The following is a 22,327-nucleotide window of genomic DNA, read 5'->3' as shown; positions in this document are numbered from 1 at the left end:
TCTATTCAGAAGTAACAACTCTCTCCCACCGCCTTTCTCTATTACATATATATATATACACACACACACACACATACATATATACACACATATATACACATGTATCTACACACACACACTAATGTATATATATATATATATATATATATATATATATATATATATATATATATATATATATATATATATATGAGAGAGAGGGTGAGAACAAATGTTGGAGTAGATAAAATATTATTACTGTAATACTGGGCTAACATTTATCTGGAATATAAGTTCACATTCGCTTCTTGTATTGCTTTGTGCCTCAACAGGACACTTAATTCTGCATGACCCAGTTCACCTAGGTGTTGGTTTAGAAATTCGACATACTGTAATATAATGACATCCCAACCTGAATGTAATTTGGTCCTCATCAATAAAACATTATGAAACCTGGACTTTAGCATTGAATTTATGAGCTCTCTGTAACGATATTTACGATCCTTATTAACACTAAACAAAGCCTTAATGAATGGTTTATGCTTTTCAGCTGTCAAGTTACACATACAATGTGACAGTTGCAATAAGTGCAAGTTATTTTGAAGCAAAGTGAAAGAGAAGAAGGAGAGGGAGTGAGAGGAGAGTAATGGAGAGAGTTGTCATCGTAGAAAGGTGGCATAGAGTTAGAAGAAAGATGGAGGTTATTGGTGCAGAGGATAACAACAGAAATATGATCTTAAAGGAATCGTAATAATTTGTAGGCTGTTTTAGAAAATTTTTGTTTTTATTTCCAAACATTGAAAATTGGTTAAAATTCTATTGAAAATATTTGGAAAGTATGGTAAGCTTAAGAAGATGGATCATATTCCAAGATGAAATCTTGCCTTCCTCTGCTGTGTCTTTTGATCAATAAAATGGGAGACAATTGTATCAAATCCAGTGACAAGAAAGGAGAACTTCTGAGATATCTAAATTAAGACCGAAAACTTCCAACATTTAATATAACAAGGAATAAAAGAACATCAGAATATGGTATTCCTGCTTATCATTATTATTCAAAATTCTGCCAAGGTCAACTTTGCTGTTTGTCTTTTTTGGGGTTGATGAAATAGGTACAAGTTGAACACTGGGGTCGATGTAGTTGACTCCCTCCCTCCCATGAAGTTGCTGGCCTTGTGCCAAAATTTGAAATCATTATGATTATTATGAAAGTAGCTCGCAGTCAGGATAATTACTGCACTGAAAGAAATGCTGGGAAGTCTTTCTTCTGACTTCAGAGTCTGAGTTCAAATTCCATCAAGGGTGACTTTACTTTTCATCCTTTCAGGATCGATAAAATGAGTACCAGTTGAACCCTGGGGTCTATATAATCAACTTACTCGTCCCCCAAAATTGCTGGCCTTGTGACAAAATTTGAAAATATTCTTCTTCCTCTTCTTATTTTAGCAAATTAAATTGCAAGGAAATGGAGATTAAATAGGGATTCTTACACAAATATGTGTGTGTGTGCGTGCGCACACACGCATATGTGTGCGTATGTGTCTGTGTGTCTATTTGTTCCTGCCATCCAACCACTTCACAACTGATGCTGGTTTGTTTATCTCTCTCTAACTTAGTGGTTTGGCAAAAGAGACCAATATAATAAGTATCAGAAAAGAAGTACTGGGGTGTGGGTGGATTTGTTCGACTGAAATACTTTAAGGCGGTGCTCCAGCATGGCAGCAGTTCAATGACTGACACAAAATAAAATGAAATAAAAAAACTCTTTTCTTATACCAAAGTCGAGAAAAGACTGAAAAATGGATGTGAAGACATTCATTAACCCTTTGAAGATGTAGTAACATTCTATCAAAGTTTTATTTGAGAAAAGAGGAACTCACCCAACCCTGTCTTTGTTGAAAAGTGTGGGGATAAAAATGGTATAGTTACTAACTGTAGTTGAAAGGTATCTCACTTACCTTACTTTGGAAGGTGAATCTTTGCTGGAAGGACTGAAAACAATAAAGAGAAAATGTTATATAATGAATAAATTAGTAAAATTTATTTTCCTGAAAAAAATCATAATGGTATAATTTTGATACAGAAATTTTATATTTTATATAGAAGAGTCAATGCACGTGCACGCATGCACACACATGTTTATAATATATACTCGCATCAGTGTTATATTTCATAACCTAAATATTATGTAGCAAGAACACATAATGTCTATTGCAGTGTTAGTGCTGAAATATGAAATGTTTATGTATAAAAAGAACATGAATTTCATGCAACAGCTTGCTTAGATTTCCCATCATAGTCACCTAGTTTTATAAATGAAGGAACTATCATGTTGTTGTCATTTGACCTACCAAAATTAGCAGTTAAATTTCCTGCAAAGAGTACCCTTCAGCCTTAAAAAATCCAACAACAACAAACTGGAAGAGACATTGAACAATATAGCTCAAGCTACACGATGTCTACAAGGAAAAAAAAAAAAAAACATCAAGGCTGCTCATGGCTTGTTATAACAGACCTGCCTGAGGTAGGAGAATAGAAGAAGGAAAGAAGAAAAGAAAAAGGAAAGAGAAAAGTAAAAAAAAAAAAGAAAGAAGAAACCTGAAAATAGATTTTCTTTTAACAATTAACTGTCTTTCAAATAATATTAGACAAAAGAGAAGCAGTAAAACTGGAAACCAATATTTCTCCAAACCTGGGTCTTAAACCTAGATTACTAACTGAAGCAAATAAATTCCTCATTGGTCACATGACATGTCTTCATCTTAAAATCCAGTACAAGTTCAAGTTGTGGCTGTATAAATATATCTGCAATTTCTTATTTGTTCTTGAAGATTTAAAACCTAACTAATTAAATTGCTAACAGATAGGAAATAAAATAATTCTTGACTTCTTAAGTTAAATAGGAATTGATAATCATATCTTCCTGCACATAAAACTTTTAAGTGTTTAAAACACTTTTGATTGTAACCTGCTTCAGATAACACCTGGTTTAAAGTGTAAAAACATTCAGTGATAATTTTATGTGACAATCTTGAGTTTAATTTATGTCCAAACTGCAGATTCTTAATGAGAAAGTAAATTATTTTACTAAATCCCTTCAAATTCTCCATCATTTTCAAAATTAATTGAAATACAAATGCAGTGTATTCCACAAGAAATATAATCATAAAAGAATTAAGCTGTCTTGTTCCAGCACAAAAACACAATTTATACAGATAGCAAGAAAATATTATGCCCCACACGCTCTGAACATGGAAAACGTGCAGCTGTGACCCTTAAATCAAGTCTGTTGCAAATGCTAGATCTCACCATTATTGGAGTTCTCTCCTAGCTTACTACATAGCCTCAACATTGCAAAGACTGACTTTTCTCCTTAGGGGCAGGAAATATTCTTTCTCACAAGAACTAACCCTCTACTAACCCAAGGATGGCACACTACATTGAAGAAAAAACGTTTTTAATTAGAATTTATTTCATAAAATTATGACAACAAAAAACAGTTTCTATCGAAGGTTAACAAAAAAAAAAAAAAATTTAAATCATATTAAAGATTTAATTTTCTAGTTTCTATAGAAAATATTAATATCACCTTAAAAATCAACCCCAAAACAAAGCAATAAAACACATTCAAATTATCAACCTAATCTTTTATGTTGTAACCTACAGTATATTTCAGCTGGTTCACCTTCCAATTCTATAATGCTCTGGTGAAGCCTGCAATGGAATACTGCACCAGTATCTAGGACAGAGTTGCTGCTTCACATAAGAGCATCCTAGACTGCATCCCCATCAAAGGTCACCAAAGCTTATTAGCATGAAGTCACTCATCAACACAGACGTGAAATAGTCTTTCTCTCTCTCTTTCTGCATTTTGTGTTGATTCTATAGTAGATTCCACTCTTTGGATTTGGCTGGTTTTTCCCTACCCTCACTCAAGTAGTCCTGACTAGTTTTCTTTCCGACCATCATCCTGATTTTGTCCATCTCCATGGACTTCCCTTGAATGTCAGCCAACCAGAATTCCTTCCCTGCTCGTGTTTCACAAACAGCTTTAATATGTAACAATTGAGGAACATAGATTCATCAAATTTTTCTCCACAATTTCGAAAAGAACATGTTGCTACATATTTAGACCTGTTGTATTATTAAAACCTATAAATAAGCTCTCCACTTGTCTGTTTGTTTATATTCTGTCTTTCCTCCTAAATTTTTCATCACACCAACACTATACCCATTGGTCTGTCAACAAATTTCACTCATAAAGAATGATTTCGCCCATGGCTAAAGTAGGAGACAATTGTTTAAGGCGCCATCAAGTAAGACTGAACCAGAGACAATGGGATATCAAAGAAAACTTGTTAAATACATAGACATTGTCTTCACCAATGATGTATTGGCAAATTACTTCACGCAACTTTGAGAATTATTATTTAGCTGAAAACATCGTTTTTGGATTTGTCTGTTATATAAACTATTATGTAGACAGTTGTTGTTTAACCCCAGGCTAGTCTGGATTGAGTAGACTTATGATCAAAGAAGTTTCAGCCATAACCATGCTTTGTTTCTTGTATATCAGAGGCATTTTTGTGTTCTTTATTTAATATGGTAGGAAGTGGCTTAAGGGAAATTTTGCTGCCTTGCCTAGCAGATTGTCCAGACACATGGAAGATTGTTAACTATAAATATTGTTGCTGTTTATTTCCAGGTTAGTGATAATCAATTGGACTTGGAAGATATAAGATATTCCAGCCTTGGCCATCTTGAATTTTTATTTGGATGTGTTTGTGTGTAAAAATTTGTAATGCAATGTATGGATTCATAGAATCCTGCGACGATCACATACGGCTTCTCTAGTCAACCTGGCTCCCATACCAGGGTTGAAGTATTGGTTCTGGTGATCTGAAGAGCTACCTTCTATATCTGCATTGATTTGTAAATGTGCAATTCTACTGTGCAATGTGTAGCATGCTTATTTGTGCAGGTGTGTAAAATAAATTATTATAGACTGAAATTATTATGTCATGTTGAAGGCTGCAGAATGGCTGAAATCCTACAGATATCAAGTGGTTAAATAGATATATTCCCCTCTCATACCACCTGATCTTTTTGATGGAAACTGAAAAAATCCCATCATATACATGTTTGATGATGATATATATATATATATATATATATATATATATAGTAATCTATCACTTTAACTGGGTATCTCTACCTGTAAAACGGCTGTGATATCTTGTTTTTTAGTGTAATTTTGCTACCTCTGGTAACTATTAACATATTTACATTATCAAAGGTTTTTTTAAAACTGAGATAATATTAATATATATATATATATATATATATATATATATATATATATATATATATATATATATATATATATATAAATGTATGTATAAATGTGCACTTGTCTTGTCTTTTTGTTTATCCCCACCAGTGTTTGACAACTGGTGCTGGTTTATTTACATCCCTGTAACTTACCAGTTTGGTAAAAAGCAACTGATAAAATAAATACTGACATCCATTTGTTCGAGTAAGCCTTTCAAAGGAAGTGCCTCAGTATGGCTGCAGTCCAATGATTGGAACAAGTAAAAAACAAATGTAAAAAAAAAATGTAAAACAAATGTAAAAACAAAACAAAACAAAAACCAAAAAGAAATACATTATCCTGTTACTGTATAGATCTGGTGAAAATATGTGACTACAATACACAGTATAATATATATATACACACAGACATACACACACATATATATATATATATATGCTCACACACATGCACACTGTAATGATAGATCATAAAACCCTCGTGAATGATTTTTCTACAAGATTTGATTGCAAAAGAAGCATTGCTTTTATTGTTAAAAGAAATTTCTAAAGACCAGTTTCAAACTGAAATCAGCTGATCAATACTGTTAACAAGTCCAGCTTTAGTTCCTCTGAGATCAAAGATAATTTATATTGAATAACTCTTTAGTTATGTTATTCTATTGACTGTCAATCACAACTAACTTCAGAGAGTTATTTTTTCATTGTTAATTGAAAGAATATTCTTGATGTCTCAAAGATTTTTTTATATAAAATCAATTGATGTTGTTTCTGTTGCCTTATTCAGCCCTGACTGAGCTAAACCTACGATCAAAGATATTTCAGCTGTGATCATCCCTGCTTATTCTTATCATAATGTACTATGGACGGCTTAATATCTTAGGCATCCCATTTTGTGTTTTTGCTTATAAAGATGACAATGTATGATCTGAGGAAAATTTGGCTGCTATTTCTAACATGTTGAATGGACCACATAGAGGATCCTCCATTGGTCCATGACCAACAACCATATCGTTTTAGCTTTCATTTGCTTAATTAGGAATAAGCAGATGTAAGAATGTTAGCAAAAGTGAGGTTGTACTTTATCCAAGACTAGCTTAACTGCTTGGGATTGAACCTGCTGACAATTTTTGGCTTACACACACATGCACATTTATATACATGCAATATACATACATGAAGACAAACACAAAGACATGGGCACACAAAAGATGACATATATAGATGTATATTATACATACACCCAATATAAATATATTTTATTTTCTTAAACCCAAGATTAATTTCAGAGCAATGTTTCAAATTTATATTTCCAATTCCACATAGAAATGCAGAATTCTCTTCAAGAAAGTATGGATATGAAAGTGGAATATTCTATTTCTGACAAGTCAATTTGGAAAATGGAGCCAGATAATAAAGCGATTGGCAAGTTAATTATTATCAAATGAAATTGTAACACACAAGAAGCAGAAAGTTAACAAAATCGGAAGTGATCTATGGAGCATTCATTGATTTTCTGTCAGGTTCTACATTAAGGAGTTCACTTAGTTTCTGTTTTGTTCTAGTAAATATTTCTATGTGCAAACGAAGATAATCTTAAGCTGATAAATATCAATTTATTCTTTTAGTAGTTTCAGTCACTGGACATCAGCCATGCTGGCGTGATGCCGTCCAGGGATTTACTTGATCACATTGGTCCCAGAACTTATTACAATCTGGTGCTCATTTTATCAATCTCTATTTATAAAATGGCTTGGTTGAGTTTTTTTCCTTTTCTGATTAAAAGACATAACTTCACACACCAATTTGCACAGGTAAAGAGAAACATAAATACATGGACACATTATAAGTATAGGTGTAGCTGTGTGGTTAAGAATTTTGCTTCTGAATTACATGGTCTCAGGTTCACTCCCACTGCATGGTACCTTAGGCAAGTGTCTTCTTTTATAGCCTCAGGCTAAGCATCATGAACAGATTTGAGCTGGCAGAAACGTTAGCATTCTGGGCGAAATGCTTAGTGGTATTTCGTCTGCCGTTACGTCCTGAGTTCAAATTCTGCTGAGGTTGACTAAATAAGAAGTGCCAGTTATGCACTGGGGTCGATGTAATCGACTTAATCCCTTTGTCTGTCTTTGTTTGTCCCCTCTATGTTTAACCCCCTGGGGGCAATAAAGAAATAAGAAACTGAAAGAAGCCCATCATGTGTGTGTGTGGGGGGGGGGTGCATTACTGTCTTCTTGCTTGAACTTCATGTGATAGATGTAAACCATCATGCAAGCAGTATTCTTCTTTCCCAATCTTCCATGCAAACAATGTGCGATAATAGAGAATATTACCTTATTTGGAAACAAGGTGAGGGTTGGTGATAGGAAGGGTACTCACTCATAGAAAATCCACCTCAACAAATTCCATCTGACCCATGCAAGCATGGAAAAGTGGACATTAAAATGGTAGTGATAATGATATACTCTAAATAATGTACTGAATGTTCTTTTATTTTGTTTCTTCTAGCTCGTGTGTGTGTGATCATAGCACTGCAACAAATTTATCCAACTATTGAAATTCACAAATTAAACTTTTGCTGAAACTGTAGCTACTTTATAAATGTGGATGCTCTTCTTAATTCTAACAACATCTCATAGTTAGATGGTAGGTGGTATCATTTTTTAAGATAAGACAAATTTATGTGCCATGAGGAGAGGTGACTTACTGACATTTTACAAGAGCAAATTTTCACTTGTTTAAAGAAATCTCTTGTCCGAAATTTTTACCACACTAGGAATTATTTTATTGCACAAATTTGATTAATTACCTTTGAGCCAACACAGAGCAACACTAGTTTTGTCTGACACTAATCTTTGTTGCTCGTGTAGTTATTGTAAGTAGACTGGGAAATGTTAAAGTAAACTCTATTTATCTAAGGATTCAGGGAAATGGCCACTCGTTGAGTTGGAATTCATTCAAAATTATTTGTATCGTCGGAAATTACAAGACAAGCCGTGTATTTAAATAATGTCATGCAATAGTTCTGTTAATGCAATGGAATTGTGGTTAACTGATTCAATACAATAGATTTAGTATAATAAATATGCTATGATATAGTCTGGTCAGAGATTACATGCCAAACACTGTCCAGCAGTGTTTGTGGGTTGTGGTATTCTAGTTATGTTACTGACCTTTTTATTGACATCTTATAACTAAAAGCTGAGCCAATGAACAAGCATTTATGTGGACATTTGACCAGCTAGAAATAATAACCAAATCTTCCTTACATCGTACACAACCATCTTAGAAAATAATGGACACATTGTACAATGGTCCCTAGTAAATTGTATATGGAAATAATAAGAGTTGGTCATGGGTGAAGTGCCTTTGATCTCAATGGTTTGATCAATCAGGCATGAATTGAAACTAAGCTACTAAAAGTACTGAAATGTTGATACTGCCATTTAATTCTCCTAATTATGGTCACAGTGGGGGATATTCTTAACGATATCCCAATCATGACCATAAGCAAAACGTAAATAGAAATAAGGGGTGTAGATCTTATAGGTTGAGTTTATTTGCAGAAGGGTATTAAATATGTATGTTTTGTTTTAATCATTTCTTGTTTTGCAAATACTTAAATTACTTTGATTACGAGGTCTGCATTTCTGAGCATGTGTATACACCAAAATGCACTTAAAGAAAGAAAGCTTGGTGTCAATGAGCCGAGTGGAAGTAAGAATAAACATCTATATTTTAATAGAATCAGAGCTGAATATTAACCATTTCTGAGAGAGGAGATGCTGGAATTCATTTTATAATTGACTAAAATAGATAGTCTGTAAACAGAAAGCAATTAGTTAACTTTAGATTTCCTAACAAACTTAGAAAGATGGAAACTTCAGCTAACACTAAGAAAACTCTGACCTGGCAGGTTCAAGATTTTGATAATTTTTCATGTTTCTTGAATAACAGGATTAGTAAAAGTAGGTAAGTTCTTAAAGGAAACCAGCATAAAAAATCTGCTCCAATGAATTTTGTCTGACCCATTCAAGCAATGAAAAATTGATTTTAAAACAATGATGATGAGAAGATGATGATGATGAAAAAAAAAACTCTAAAAATAAAAAAGACTAATAGCAACAAAAAGAAAACCATACTGTTTAGAATGGATTAACAAAGGACCATAAAATAAAATGAATATATCTGAGTTTCATGTTTTAGATGTTTTATATCTAGTAACTGATATAAAATAAAGATTAATAGATATTATAGATATATGTAGAGAGAATAGCATGAATAAATGTATGGAACTCTGCAAATACCAATTCTGTAAACAATTGTGGAAGTGTTTGAAGAAAGCTATGTACAAATAATAGAATGTTAATCTTAAAAAATAAAATAAATTCTCTATAAATATCTCGGTGTCATTAACCAATGTGAGAGCTTCTATAGAGTTTATCAACCCACTAGAAATGACAGTGAAAACACCCCTCAAGTGACACCCTGCTATCTTGAAAAGAGAAGTACACATTAGACAATATAGTCCTAGATAGGCAATGCTTGATAAACTGACAGGATGATTGTGGTTAGAATTCCTTTTGATCAACGGAGCAGAGTAATCAGGTCAGGCCAGGGTCTGAATAATAACGATATGTTATGTGTTCAAGATTTGTTGGGGAAATGTTTTATCAAGAGATTCATCATCATCATTTTTAATGTCCATCTTCCCATGGTTGCAGTGTTTCTATGGAAATCAATGAGTTAAATTTTCATTTTCTACAGTATATAACGAGATAAGAGAATAAAAATAAAAATATATGTTGGATGTTACAGTTGCAGTTCCATTATCCAAGGGAAGTGCTGAACTCCTATCAGAATTTACATACCATGGACAAGAAACCTTCTTTACCCATTCTACACAACATTTTCCTTGGATAATGGAACCGCAACTGTAACATCCAACATATATTTTTATTCTCTCATATTTCCCTTTATACTTCCAATATCTTTCCCTTCCAAAATAACTTTTTATATTAAACTCTATTAATTCCTTCTATTTAACTCTCTCATATCGTCTCTGATGATGGGATATCCTTTATATCCTTGGAACAGCTGTAAGACTACCTTTCTATTTATAAATGTCCTGGAAATTTCACACTGCCTTGGCTTTGTTGTCACATTTTATTTAACACACACACACACAATATGCCTTCTTTCAGTTTCCATCTACCAAATCTAATCATTCAATCACAAGGCATTGGCTGGCTCAGGGCTATAGCAGAAGACATTTGCTGAAGATGCTGCACAAGGAAGCTAAACCTGAAACCACAAGGTTTCAGCTTGAATCCATAAAGTGTTATACAATGTACAAATATGCTTTCAAGTAACTCCTGGCATACACACATGGGACAGAGCTCGTAATACATACAATCATGTGCCACACCAAGTGAAATGAAGGAGCCTTTATGTTGTTACTTGGCCTGACAGAAATGACAACTAAACCTCCCTCAAGTAACACCTTACTATTTTAAATACTGCTAGCAGTCAAATCTTCCTCAAATTCTTTCTCATTTTGGCACAAGGCTAGCAATTTGGAAAGTAAGGCAGGGAAGTCAATTTCATTGACCCCAGTGTTCAACTGGTACTTATTTTATTAATCTCGAAAGTTGCTATTTCTAGGAGATCAAACAAACAATAAAGCCTACTTCATTGGCTTGTCTTCTTAAAGTGGAAACAACAAAAGTAAAATACCTCCACCTCCACAGCAAAATAAATAGAATAACATAAGTACTAAATCTTATTGCGCAATGTTTGAATAAGAATACTCTATTATCTTTCAGACATTATCTAAATATAACTTTATTTTACTGCTATATTACTGATCTAATTCCATATATATATATATATATATATATATATATATAGAGAGAGAGAGAGAGAGAGAGAGAGAGAGAGAGGAGGACAGAGGACAGAGGCAAACACATACATACATACATACATACTAATTGCTATTATAAGTCAGAAGTGAAACTGTATTACTATGTCTATATCAAAGAAGATTTAATAATTTCAGAGTTAAGTAATAATAATAATAATAATAATAATAATAATAATAATAAATTCTCCAAGAATATCCCTTATAACCAAAGTAACCTTATTTGTTCCATTGGAAATAGATTTTCAGAATGTAAATAAATAAATGAATGATTAAATATTTCAAGCAATCCCACTGTAATATCTTGGTTTCTTCCTTTTGTCTTCTTCTCAGTTTTTGAGTTATATTTAAAATCACTTATTATAGCTGCAAAACTAAATAAATAAACAAAACAAGCTAACAAATAATAAGTCATAGTAATAAAAGTTAGACCCTTAAATTCTTAATATTACAAAACCATAAACGAACAAAAAGTAAAAAAGAAAAAAATAGCAAAATAAAAAAAAAACATTTTGTTTTGCTACTTCAAAGAATTTGATGCTAAATGCCTTTAAGTGTTTTTGTTTTTAACTATTTTGTTTTAGTTTTATTTTAATGATGCTTCTCCTCTAAGAATGATTTTCTTTCAAAACCGCAAAGTAAAATTCACAAAAAAAGATTATTTTAGAGCAGGCTGTAGAATCCCAGCTTATTGTAATCCTCTCAAATTTTGACACACACACACACACACACACACACACACACACACACGTTGATTTCTGAAAAGTTTACATTTTATGTAAACTGTCCAAAGAAAGATGTGAAGCACTATACATCTTGCTGTAGATATATTTGAAAAAGATTCCAAATAGAAAACTTCCTGAAATAGTCTGGTGTATAAAAATATGACAAAAAAAGAAAAATTTAATGGGACAAATACAAAAATAAAAAACAAAAAATAACTATACATACATACACTAATATCTACACAATAACTATACATACATACACTAATATCTACACATACATACATACATACATACACATGACTATATATATATAGATGCAGACATACACCTATATATACATATACTTTTGATACCTAAATTATACTTTAGGCTCTGAAAAAGATTGCCTCAGCACATGTTAATATCTATAATATGATTCAATAGCACAGGCATTCATAGAAGAAGCCAAAAGAGAGTGGAACAGTTTCTACATAGTTGCCTTCTTCACTAGAAATAGCAGCCAAATTTTCCTTAACTCATATCCTACTGTCTTCAAAAAGGAAGGAGACTTAATACAACCTTAGATATACCAGAACTGAAGCAGAGAGCATATTCACAAAAAAGCTAAAATATTTTAGTGAATAAGTCAACTTAATCAAGGATAAACTGAGGTTTTATTATAAGAAAAACCACCACAGTGGAGGTGAGAAACACCACTGGTGAATGACCTTTTCATTTTAATATAATAGGCTGGAACTTAAAGCCAGATAACTTGAACAATAGCTCCTAATAAACCAATGGGAGAGATTATGTGTAAGCTATCAAGAGCATGTTGAAGTGAACAAGTTTGAACAAGCGCAGCTAAATAGAGAGAATGGCTATAACTTTAGATAATGGTCTATCTTTTGGGCAAGAGTATGTATTTATTTGACCGGCAAGGTCATATGACAATGTGGGATCCATTACATGGTTATTTGACCTGCACAAAATAATAACCAAATCGCCCATAAATTACCCCTTGCCATCTTAGAAAAAAAACATATTGGATAACACAGAGCTAGACATCTCTTAAAAAGAAGGGAGACATGTGATCTGTTGCTATTGGGATGCAAACTGGAACTTGATCCACCAGAGGTGGGTCAACTGGGTAAGCAGGGTTGTCTGATATTGTAAACCTGAAATCCTCATATGAACCCCAGGAACTTTAACTATAGTATTGAATTCCAGAGTACGTGTGTGATGTATCTTGGAACCAAAATATTAAAAGCAGCATCAATATAAATTCAATAATTTCATTTCTATTTGAAAATGAATGCAGTGCAGGGTTATTGAATAAGACATACTTATTGATTGATGTTCAGTGCAGAAAGTGAAAAGGAAACAAAACTGGAATGCTTTTGATTATAGGTTTATTCAATCAAGGTTGAGCTGTAAGCTAAATAACAAAACAAGCCCCAAAATTAACACCCACTCTAAGCAAGCTTTTAAACTCCTCTCTCTATCTCTCTCTCTCTCTCTCTTTCTTCCTGTTTTTGTTAACAGACCTGCTCAATTTATTGTACAGAAATATGTGTCTTCTTGATGCTAAAGAAAGGAAACTGCTCTGATCCTTTTAACTACTTTTCTACTACATTCACCTCTAACATGTTTTGAAGTAGAAATAGTCATCATTAAATTCTCCCTAAAACATCTTCAATTACTTTCTTTCCCTAACAATCATTACTAAGACATCTGTTGATGATAAACTCTATAACATAAATACACAAGCTCCCTATGTATAAAAAAAATGACAATGAAACCTAGGGCTAAATTACTTATATTTAAAAATGCTTCATTTACAACATTTGATATATTTCCAAGCCTTGTGTCACTCTGTTGTCCTCTCCAAGGATCAATGACCCTTACCACAAACTCTTTATTACTTCAGGAATTATCAACTGACAAGCATTCTAACCCTGTAAATACAAACGCATATGGAAATTTTCCAATTCTGTTTAAAATCCTTTCAAATCTCAAGATCTAAAGATCTTGGCAAACATTAATAGTTCCTACCGGTAGGAATACTTAATTCCCTCAAAGATTTTCTTGAATTCTGATCATAAAATTGATGCTTAATAATTTCACATCAATTTTACCTAATTTACACTAATTAATTTCACCTGTGAAGGCACATGACCTAACGGTTACAATATTTAGGTAATGATTGTAAATGCTGGGAGGTTCAATTCCCAAACTTGATGGCACATTGTGTCATTGAGCAAGGCACTTCATTTCACATGGCTCCAGTCTACTCAACTTTAAGGGAGTACCAGCTGAGTGCTGGTGCAACTTTCTCCACTTCGGACTGTCACTTTCTGGATATACCACAGAGCCAAAGGGTGGAGTGTCCTCATGTGGCCCTGGAGCATCCTTCAAGCATCCTATCAGTGGCCCTCAAGCATCCAGTGGCCCTGGAGCATCCTTCCAGTGACTCTCAAGCATCCTTCCAGTGACCCTCGATGGTCTTCCCTCTATAAATATAATATTTTTTTCTTTCATTGACCAGTGTTTCATTTGTTTTGGTGCAGCCCCTAAAACAATCCAGGCTGAGAACCACAGGTGTAGAGGGTGTCTTATGGTTACTCATGTCTACTTAGGCACCTAAAACAATTAGCAAACACATGGTACATGTTATAAAGGCATGATCATTTCTGCATCACAGCTGGCTTTTTTAATTTCATTCACACATCTCCCCATAAACAAAAGCACAGATCATATTTTTAGATTTTCCTTTTCACTGATTTACACAAAACATCAATCAACATGAATGTTTTATTCAACAGGCATGAACTGCATTCATTTTCGAACTGATCAGAAACAATCTAATTTATATTGATGTTTCTTTTAATATCTATATATCAATAAATCTATGCCAGTGAATTGCTAGAAATGGTAGTGTCAAACAAAGTGCCTTGTAACATTTAGTGACATCCCTTTATAAATGCAAAAATCCCATCAAAGTCTACTTTTATCATCATCATCATCATCATCATTTAACGTCTATTTTCCATGTTGGCATGGGTTGGACAGGTCGACAAGAGCTGGTAAGCTGGAGAGCTGCACCAGGTTCCAGTTGTCTGTTTCGGCAAGGTTTCTATGGCTGGATGCCTTTCCTAATGCCAACCTCTATACAGGGTGTACTAGGTTTTTTTTTATGTGGCATCAGTACAAGTGGTTTTTATGTGACACTAACATGGGTATTTTTTATGCGACACCAGCATGGTTCTTTTTTTATATATGGCACCAGCAACTGTGAGCTCACAGGACAAGGATCTCTCAGTTGTGAGACGGAGTGGAACCAATAGATTAGAGCAATAATTCTGGTATGGGGTGAAGCAATAAAATAAAGTAGCAATCAGATGGTGGAGTTGACATAAGTGACCTAACGCTCCACTTACCAAATTTGTAGCCTTCTGTCTATGTTACAAATCAAAATATCAAAGCAAAGGTGCTGAACGTTTTTGTACATGAAGGAGGATACAAGAAGTGTGTGAAAGGGCAAGTGGAATTGTGCAACTTTAGAGAACTAAATTTCAGGACAATAGAAGAGTGAAAAAAAAATTCCAAAATACATCTGTTCTGCTCCGATCATTTACACCTTACATCTCATTACACTAACTTTTTGCGGAAACACTGAATGTAATGTAATCTCTTATCGGAATGAAATGTGTAATTTATATTTTTCTATTGTTGTCTTATTTCAATGTAATTTACATGTATGGAAATAAAAGTATAACATAAAAATATTTAAAAAAAATTAAAAGTAGAGGAAATACTAAATCCATTGTGTGGTATCTGTGCGGAAATAACAACGGAGCTAAGATTCGGTGAACAGTTCGTCTCCTCATTTTCACAAAATATTCACAATAAGTAGAACACTATTTCCATATAATTGTTAGAAGTGCTTGCCATGCCTTCAGCAAAATACCTTTCTGAATCATTATTCATGAGAAATAATAATAATAATAATAATAATGATAATAATAATAATAATGAGAATAATAATAATAATAATAATGATAATAATAATAATGAGAATAGTAATAATAATAATAATAATAATAATAATGATAATAATAATAATGAGAATAATAATAATAATAATGATAATAATAATAATGAGAATAATAATAATAATAATGATAATAATAATAATAATAATAGTAATAATAATAATATGATGACGATGATAATAATAATAATAATAATAATAATGATGATGATGGTAATGATGATAATGATGTGTGTGTGTGTGTGAGCTTATATTACCTTTGTTTTCAGACTATATTTGCTGGTTATAAACAAAGGCCACACAGATGGCAACAAGTGAAAGCATGCTGGACTTCTCAACATGTCATGACATTGTAGGATTTTGTAAACAAATGGCTCATTCATACGGTGTAATTTAATTTCAGTTCGATGTGTAAAGCAATGTCATAATTGTTAATTGTTTGATAGACTGAGGGATTATTACCTAGTCTGGAAACAGGAGTTGGGGTGGCATTGGTAAAACTATTTTACCAATGCCACCATCCTCCTGTTCCCAGGCAAGAAAAGCTTTGCTCCAACTTACTCAGATTTGACCCATGTAAACAGAAAAATAGGCATTAAATTGATGATGATGGTGATGATGTCAATAGGCCCATGCACACAATTTCCATCAATCAAACTGCATTTAAAAAACATCAATCAATTTCAAGCTATGATAACAGACACATGCCCAAAGTACTAAAGGGGAGATCAAACTGGGAACCCCGTGGAAGTACATCAAGTATCATAACCACCTATTCATGCCTGTATCCAATATACCCGATGAAGAATTCTGAAATGTTTATTATAATTTTTGTTATCTTTTCAAGCATTGTTTTTAATTATATATTTTATGATATTAAAACAAATACATAACACCAAAACAATTTGAGTAGTAAAATTCCATGAACACTAAATCTGAATGTTATATTACCATTCCATTATTTTTGTAACCATCAATTAGTTTTCCAAGCAATAAAGATTTTTTAAATAGATTTTACAATAAAAATGGGGGAATAAAATGCGAGTCTTAAAATAAAATAGTTTTTTATGAATTTCATGAGACCTGTTGAAGAAAAGTAAATAAAAAAAAAAAAAGGTATCATTGAAAATAAATGGATGATGCAAATAATAAGAATATTAACCTTTCCACACTGTTTACATTTTCCTTCCTGGCGTCGAAGATGTACCCAGTGATGTCTCATATTCGTTGGCTGCAACGAAAAATAAAACGCATAGAGAGATATAAATAAAATAAAGTAAAATAAGATAAAAAAATTCTTTTAATTCCAAGAAGAGTTACATCTACAGACATATCATGAAATAAATATAGCATGGCTATTCATTCTCGTAATGGCAGCAGCTATATTTTTCATAAATAAATCTAACTATATTTATATTTCATAGCTATATCACACATCAACTCATGACGAAATCGAGAAAGAAAAACAAAAAAAAAAGATCAGAATATAAAAAAGAAAGTGTAAAGAAATAATGATCACGCACACAGTATTCTTCCATGTTTATAAATCTTTAAAAATGACAAAATAAATCAAGAAATAAATAAATGAATAAATGAAGGATTCCTCTGCGTCGCAGCAACATCATAAGTGATATCTACTTACCATTTTCCATGCTAGCAAGAGGTTGGATTTGATTAATACGGAAAGTAGTTTAGATTGATTCAAAGGTGTATGGAAATCAAAGTTATAAGAAACACTAAATTGCTTTTTAGCTTTTAAGCACCAGTGAACAATATTTTTCTCTTTCTTTTTTTTTTTTTTCTAGGAAGATTTTGAAGTTAAACATGTATTTGAAGAATGTTTTTATGAAAAAAAAAAAAAAGAAAAGAAAAATGTTTCTATCAACTTGTTAGAATCTGGAATCACGTTCCATTTTTCAGTTATGCATGAGTTAAATGGGCTAGAGATATATATTTTCATCTCTTGTCTGCATGACTTCATCTCTACTCTTCTGCAATTCATTGCCTCACATCAAATGTCATCTTGTAGATTCTATTCATCATCTAAAATGTATAATCTTACATAGAATCTAGTATATATAATTATTACCCACATCACACAACTAGTGCTTAGTATTTAGCCCCTGGCCTGTCCTGTTTGAGCTGAATTATGACCAAAAATGTTCCAGCTGTTATCACCCATCTTTATTTTCAGGCATGCTATAGTTATGATGGTAGAATGTGATTTGAGGCTCTTGTTTGTTAGAATATTATTTTAGGTTGAAGGCACCGAGCTGCCAGAAACGTTAGCTTGCTGGGTGAAATGCTTAGCGGTATTTTGTCTGCCTTTACATTCTGAGTCCAAATTCCGCCGGGGTCAACTTTGCCTTTCATCCTTTCGGGGTCGATAAATTAAGTACCAGTTGCATACTGGGTCAATCTAATCGACTGATCCCCTCCCCCCAAATTTCGGGCCTTGTGCCTAGAGTAGAAAGGAATATTATTTTAGGTTAAATTTCATGATTTCCCATTACCTGTTGTTCGTTTCTCTAATGTTTAATATCCTTTTTGAGACTGACATTCTTAGCAATTAATTCAGTCATAATTTGATATTTAAAATGATTAACCAGAAATAAAGTGGTAGCTGGAATTCAAATCTGTTTCTTTTGTTTTGACAAGATAAATTTTCTTCTGATGGGATTACGAAAATATAATAAAAATTTAAGCTTTAATAAATATGTTTGTTTAACTTATTTGGGGAACTATTTAATTTTATTTTAGCTTAGTTTTATTTTTTGTTGTTATTTGTTTACTGATATTATTGTGATTCGCAATAAAACTTAACATTTCTAGCTAACATAAGGAATGTTCCAAATGACGGGAAGCACGTTAGCATGTTTCTGGCCACAAGAGAATTTTTGTGTGTTTTGAAACCATCTTTATTCTTTCAAAATGGAAAAGTATTCAAAAGAGATACAGATTGGTTAATTTTCTCCCCATTTTAAGATATATTTTGCATTTATAGGCCACAAAAAATGTGTGAGAAAAGTTGTTGAGTCATTTAACCCCATGTAAATCCTGACCACTCAGATCTATAATGAAAGGCATTCCTGCTGTAATAGTCCCATCTTTCTGTTTTTTGAGGATATAAGGGACTATTGGCTCATGATCATAATGCTAGAATTTCAATTCCTGGACTGACAGTGCATTGTCTCCTTGAGCAAAGTGCTTTATTTCATGTTGCGCCTGTTTACTCAGCTGAAAATGAGTATCTGCTGAGTGTTAATGAAGTACTCTCTCTCTCTGTCTTTCTTTCTCCTTCAGTTTGTCATATCTCGGATGTAACACTAGGTCAAAATGGTGGGAGAGTCAAGAGGGTTCCTATATCTGCTTGCTACTATTTCTAGCAGGCTGAGTGACTGCATTCATGTAGTTTGCTGAAGGAGATGGTCGATGTTAATTTATTAATAGCAAACGATATTTTAGGAAGAAGCTGAAGGAAGAGAAAAGAGAAGGCAAAAATTCGTAGACTCTTGATTAAAAAAAAATTAATAAATTGAAGATCTCAGCTACATTGAGGTGGCAGCTTTAAGTACTTTGCCCTACTGTGTGTATGTAGGGGGAGGGGGTATGTATATTCATAAATATATATGCACACACACATATATATATATATATATATACACACACCCCCCACATATATATATTTATGCCCTTCAGTGAAGAATCGACAAGTAATGATTACTGATAAGGAAGTAATTAATTCTTTGACAGTGGAATATGCTACGTCATGCTTAATTTATTCTTCAAGTAGCTATCGAATGTGAACTTAATAGTGCTTAGCTAGTGAAAGTACATTGACAAAAACATGCATAAAGGCAGACCACACATATACACACATACACATAAATATATGTGCATGCATGTGTATATGTGAGTGTGTAGATATATGTGTAAATATGTGTGTGTGTGTGTATATATATATATATATATATATATATATATATATGTATGTATATGTGTGTGTATATATACATATATATATATGTGTATATATATATTGAGGGTACGAGAGGTATTGGTGTCAAGAAGACCCAACGGTGTCACACAACACTGAGGAAGTGCTATGGACAGACCATAGTTAAGCTCCTTCAGGTTCGATAATGATATGAATGAGGAGTCCAATGTGGGTTGTGTATTAGTATGCATATATATAATAAATAACAGATAAAAAATCCAAGGCTGTGAATAGTTTTCAGAAAATTTATAAAGAGAAGGTGTTACAGCTGTTTCGGGGATATTGTCATGATGTGGGCTGCAACATTGACCTTAAAACTTTGCAGAGAAAAAGTACTCATGACCCTCAAAACCATCACAAACTCAACTTTTTAGACAATGTTTGACCATTGAGAGAGTTTTTTTCTGTTTTTTTTTTATTCCCATGGAAGACACATTCCTGTTAAAATCCAAGAGCTCTCTTCTGATCTTAAACATGAAGGCCCAGGCAACATTTAAGAAGGTCGCAATTTCAGAATTACTTTTGCTGGCAGCTAGAACAATAAGAACAACATACTTTTTATCGTTTGCATGAAATATAAAACTTTCATGGATATTTAATGTTTGAAACACTTTCAGTTCTTAAAAAGTTTTGTTCTCAAATAGCTGATGCCCACTGTTTACATACACACACACAATTTGCTTGTAAATCTATAAGCAGAAAACATCATCAGATGTAAAAAGGATTTAAGAAATTTAATTCATGAAGGTTAAAAAAAAATTCTAATCTAAATCATTTGTACACATTACTGTAAATATGTGTATAACGAGGTAGTTATATAGATGAAAAGAAATTTGAAATATATCATCTCCAACTGAAACTAATATCCTGTGTTTAGATTCTTCAGATAATTAATAACTATTTTGCCAACAACCCTGTCACTACATTTTAAATTCAGTTCAAGTACCAGAAAATGTCTTGTGGTGTTTAGTTACAGTTATTTACATTCTGAGTTCATGAGTTCAAATCTTGTTGATGTCAACTATGCCTTTCATCCTTGAGGGGTTGAAAACAAAGTACCAGTTAACTACTGAGGTTGAATTAATTTTATTCAGTTACAATGTATTCATTTGTTTCTTCTATATTTATCTTTCTATTCTAGTATGGGTTAGATGACTATATCATCAAGGTATTATTTTACAGCTGGATGCCCTTCCTGTCACTAACTATTAAATGTTTTCCAAGCAAGGAGTGATCTCTTATTTCACACATCATCAAAGGATGTTATCCAATGTGGTTTTTATCCTTTTGTTTTCCTTTTTTAGGGATATTTGGCTGCTGTATCTATCAGGTTAAATGACCACATAGATATTCTCTTGTCAGCACATACAACAATCTAACAGGTTAAACAACCATGTAGGAGTTAAATAAGGAGCATTTAGGTCTGATCTGACAATGTTGGACTTCACAATTGAAGTCACATAGAAGTGACATACATGATGAACATGTTGTACTGCTGACCTTCTAGAACCATGTAAAGAACAAAACAACACCATAATGATAATGATGATGAGTGCAAGCAAATCCATTAATTGATCTTCTTTTTATTAATATAACTAGAAAAACGTCTTTAAAAGAAAGCAATTACTGAACTATAATTGTATAGAAGAAATAAAAAGGGAGATAATGTTGCCATTGTGTTATGTATTCCTTTCACAGATCTTTGGAACAACCATTAAGCTGTATTTTGTTCTCTGTACTTCCTTTACTACAACTTCCACACTTGTGTAAATGTCAATTCTACACTACCTAGTCAGAAATAGCAACCAAATCTTTCCCATATCATACTCAGCTACTTCAAAAATGAAGAGAAAATGTTTTGGATAATGAGGTCCTAGATACATTATACTTAAAAACAAAATGAAATTATTATGGTTGGAAAGCCTTTGATTAAAAGCCCACACAATCTGACCTGGGGTTAATAAACTAACGACCTGTTGAGAATATGAAAAAATAATTTGAACACAACAAAAAGAAATGTAACCAAATACCCAAAAGGTATTTTGGCTGATGCGCCACCAATTCTGTCAAGCTACTGTCTGATATCTTCAAAGGCAGAAACATTATCTGTGAATGCTAATCAAAGAGTAATGTATATCTGCATGGTACCTTGGGCATGTATTTCCTACTATAGTACCACATCAACCGAAGCCTTGAGAGTGTGTGTGTGTGTCTTCATGTTAGTATTTGTCCCCTACCACTGTTTGACAACCGGTGTTGGTTTGTACATGTCCCCATAACTTAGCAGTTCAACAAAAGGGAGCAATAAAATAAGTACTATAGGTAAAAGATAAGTACTG

General features: G+C 32.8%; 1 protein-coding gene across 2 annotated transcripts in view; it reads right to left on the bottom strand.

The window, feature by feature from the left end:
* The window catches only part of LOC106878091 (diacylglycerol kinase zeta-like), a 351,530-nt gene that overhangs the window by 125,545 nt on the left and 203,658 nt on the right, over window positions 1-22,327 (bottom strand). For both annotated transcript variants that reach the window (XM_089366299.1, XM_089366298.1), the window contains 2 exons: window positions 17,154-17,222; window positions 1,938-1,970 (listed from right to left, as the gene is read on the bottom strand). In XM_089366299.1, coding sequence (XP_089222425.1) covers window positions 1,938-1,970; window positions 17,154-17,222 — 102 coding nt within the window. The remainder of the gene's footprint in view (window positions 1-1,937; window positions 1,971-17,153; window positions 17,223-22,327) is intronic.

The sequence above is a fragment of the Octopus bimaculoides genome, chromosome 18 (assembly GCF_046866305.1).
Source record: "Octopus bimaculoides isolate indiv1 chromosome 18, ASM4686630v1, whole genome shotgun sequence".
NCBI lineage: Eukaryota > Metazoa > Mollusca > Cephalopoda > Octopoda > Octopodidae > Octopus > Octopus bimaculoides.
Note: the sequence above shows the minus strand (reverse complement) of the source record. Positions and strands in the feature narration are given on the sequence as shown.